This window comes from Mandrillus leucophaeus, unplaced genomic scaffold (assembly GCF_000951045.1).
Source record: "Mandrillus leucophaeus isolate KB7577 unplaced genomic scaffold, Mleu.le_1.0 Scaffold66, whole genome shotgun sequence".
Lineage (NCBI taxonomy): Eukaryota > Metazoa > Chordata > Mammalia > Primates > Cercopithecidae > Mandrillus > Mandrillus leucophaeus.
The window spans coordinates 2,504,459-2,508,034 of record NW_012107141.1 but is presented as its reverse complement, the minus strand read 5'-3'; the positions used below and the strand labels follow the sequence as shown (position 1 = coordinate 2,508,034).

General features: G+C 53.5%; 1 protein-coding gene across 2 annotated transcripts in view; it reads right to left on the bottom strand.

Annotated features, from left to right (window-relative positions):
- CD82 (CD82 molecule) overlaps positions 1 to 3,576 on the bottom strand; it is a 90,188-nt gene that overhangs the window by 60,203 nt on the left and 26,409 nt on the right. Inside the window, exon 3 of one of the 2 annotated variants that reach the window (XM_012001355.1) lies at positions 748 to 830. The exons of the other annotated variant lie outside the window; for it this stretch is intronic. Coding sequence (XP_011856745.1) covers positions 748 to 810 — 63 coding nt within the window. The 5' untranslated portion in view covers positions 811 to 830. The remainder of the gene's footprint in view (positions 1 to 747; positions 831 to 3,576) is intronic. 2 annotated transcript variants of the gene reach the window in all.

The window sequence follows — 3,576 nt, the reverse complement described above, 5'->3', positions numbered from 1 at the left end:
GCCCCCAACGCTACTCCTAGGCTATGAAGTCCTCTCCAGGGCACTGCCCCTCACGACACACTCTCACACTCACACACACCCCACCATCCCGGCAACTCCAAGGCGAGAAGCGGTCTGTGCCAGGCCAGAGAGGAAAACCGAGGCCCTGGGAAAATCAGCGGTCAATGTCCACAGAGCTGACCTCTGGACGGCCCATCTGCTGGGGTGGGTCTGGGGAAGGAGGTACGTGCCCTTCGCTAGCCCAAAGCCTGGCGCCCTGTTGGTTACTCTATGAGAGCTCAGGGACATACCTTCCCACGACAGGGATGGGGGTGTGATGGGGCAACTGGGGCCTCGAACTGTAACAGGTCAGTTCTTCACATGGGCAGGGTGGGGTCCAGGGCAGGACTAGAGAGATGCTAAGAGGCTTCTTCTAGCAGCTCCTGCTGTTGAATTAGGGGGATGCCCAGGGGCTCTCCTCTCCCTCCCCATACCCACCTCCAGCCCTGGCCAGCCCAGGCTTTGGGTGCTCTAGGAGAGGGGAAGGCCGGGTCAGGAATCTAGTGCTTTGTCAAAGGACCAGCTGGGAATGCCTGGGAATCTCCTTGCTACCCCCAGCAGGTTCCATTGGAGATAGTTCGTCCTTAGTCCCCACCCCCCAAATCCCCCCAGTCCCCGGCCCAGTCGGCTCTGGAAGGAGTCAGGCTGGGATGCCCCTGGGAGGAGAATCTTTTCGGAGGTGGTCAGGGCGGCATGGGACATACTTACAAAGAAGATCAAGTTGAAGAGGAAGAGAAAGTATTTGGTGACTTTGATACAGGCTGAGCCCATCCTGCCAGTCCTGGAGCTTCCTGGGGGAAGAGAGAAGGCAGGCAGGCCAGTGAGGGGATCAGCTCGTTCTGCCCTTGCAGCAACCCCAGGAGGTGGGTACTAACTCTGTCCCATTACAGGATGCAGAGGCCCAGAGAGGTTAGACAACTAGCCCAAAGCCACACAGCTAGGAAATGGGGTCCCATGAGTAGTCTCATGTGCCAGGCACCTGATGCTTGGCAGTTAGGATCTGGGTCAGCCACTGCACTGGGGTTGGGGCTGGTGGGAGCAAAATGACAGAGGGAGACCCTCACCCCTCACCTCCATGACCCAGGCTCTGAAACTTGCACAGATAGACTCTGTTGGAAGACAGGGGGCTAGGAAGTTAGTGATCCATTGACACATACCCAGAGGTGAGACCTGTGCTTGTTCCACAGACTCCCTCTGGGACTAGGGGCTGGGAGTTGTGGGGTCTGCCAAGGTGAGAAGGGGAATTCTGGCTTCTCAGAAAATGGGTGAGTGTCCGGCTTCTTACTACAAAGGGAATAAACATGCATTGTAGAACACCCAACAAATACAGAAAAAACAGAAATCAAGCAAAATGTATCTCACCCCAGAGATTAAAAGCTGGCATCATTTTAGTAGCTATAATTCGTGTGTGTGTGTGTGTGTGTATGTGTATAACAAATGGTTCTAAACAAAATTGGGCTCATTCTGTATAGTGTTTTGTAGCCTGTTTTTTTCATTCTATGATCTTCACTCTCTGTATGTTGATAAAATGCTCTTCATAGTTTCATATGCTGCATAGGCTTCCATCCTATTAGTACTTATTAACATTTGGGGGCTCACAGAGTCCCCCCAAAAATTCATGTGTAGTTAGCATTTTGTAATGCTAATAATTTCGGGGAGTTCGTGGACCTCAGGAAACCCATTCAGGAACCCCAGTGGCCCCAGGTTAAAGTCCCAGATGTGGCCATCCCGTAAAGCATTTAACTGATACTCTAAGATCGGACACACAGGTTGTTTCCAAGTTTTCACAGTCTCCCCGATGACACAAGCTGTGCTTCTGAAATGACACAAACCATGCGTTGGCATGCTGTGCCCCCTCCACTCCAAAAGACCCCAGGCGAGGGGAGGGCCCCGGGAGGAAGAGGGAAGCTAGAAGCTGACTGTCCTCACCCTAACTCAGAGGCCAGAAAATCCAGGAGTGCCAACCGCCAGCCTTCAGACCCTGTGGGGCAAAGGGAGCCAGGACCGCCGGGCAGCTGGGGCCTGGACAGCTGGCCTGGGACAGCTGCATGGGCAAAGCTGGGCTGGGGGGGTGGACGGGAAGGCACCAGGCCCACTTGTGTTTCCCTGCCTTATGGAGGGGGAAGGGCAGGCCACAGAGCAAAGGGAAAGGAAAGTCAGAGCCTGGGCTTCACTCCTTCTTCTTCCGGCACTGCTTGAAAGTCTTCAATTTCCCCAGCTACACACAGGTTCCCTACTCTTTTCTGGACATGCTAACCATCAACAATCCTCCATCCTCCTTGTCAAGTGGGAGCTCAGCTTCCACTTCACACATCTCCGGTGATGGGGAAGGTGGCTAATGAGGAGGGCTGATGACCTCCCAAGGGGTCCAGTCCAGTTTTTTTTTCCTCTAACAGCTTTGTTCGAGGACGGTTTCTTTAAGTGCCTTTCTAAAGGGCAGATTTGGGAGGTATCACCTGAAGCAAAGCTGCCCAAGTTAGGAAAAAGCTGCCTAGGTGGTCGTGAGCTTCCCATCACAAGCGGCATGGAAGCAAAGTCTAAAAAAATACTCATGGGGGATTTAAGTGCTACATAGGGAGATTAGACTAAATGGCTCTTCCAGTCTAGGGGGCTCCAAGGCCTGGATCTGAGAATTGCAGAGATGGCAGTGACTCAGGAGCCAGGGCAGTGCAGCCTGGGCAGCTCCCCAGACCTAGAGAGGAGAAAACATGACTCTCCTGTGCCCAGAAAGCCAGAGATCTTCGATGCCCAAATCCCGTCCTGGTCTAGGAAGGCCTCCTGGGGCTCTGCACTACGTCAAGGATAGCTATTGTTTTTCCTCTCTCTCACCTCCCAGCACAGAGCCTGACATACCGCAGGCACTTCACAAACTTCAGGAACAAGACAGCAAGAGAAGAGAGATTCTTTCCCAAAGCCAGGCGGCATCTGTTTTTCTTTCCTACCACGGATCTGCTGTGTTTCAGCGTGACCAGGTCTCCTTCTAGTAAACAACATGGGGCATGCCCCGAGAGGCCAACCCAGGTTCAGTGCCCAAGCAGCAGTAGCTAAGCCACCCCTTCACCACAACAACATCCACTAACTGTAGTTCAGCAACTAACTGTGCGTCTCGGCAACGGGGCCATTGGCATCCTTGTGAAATTGGAGAAGTGTGGAAACCGTTCTTTGGCAACCCTGAGTCAGATCCATGGTGTTGCAGTTTCAGAAAGTCCGGGAAAGGGGTTTCTACACTTTCCAGCTCACACGTCCTCTGCTCAGCCCCGCGGGGGGGCATTCAGCAAAGGGCAGCTTTTAGAAAAAGAGTAAGTATAGGCTGGGCACGGTGGCTCACGCCTGTAATCCCAGCACTTTGGGAGGCCAAGGCTGGCAGAACACCTGAGGTCAGGAGTTCGAGACCAGCCTGACCAACATGGTGAAACCCCATCTCTACTAAAAACACAAAATTAGTCGGGCGTCGTGGCGAGTGCCTGTAATCCCAGCTACTTAGGAGGCTGAGGCACAGGAATTGCTTGAACCCAGGAGGCGGAGGTTGCAGTGAGC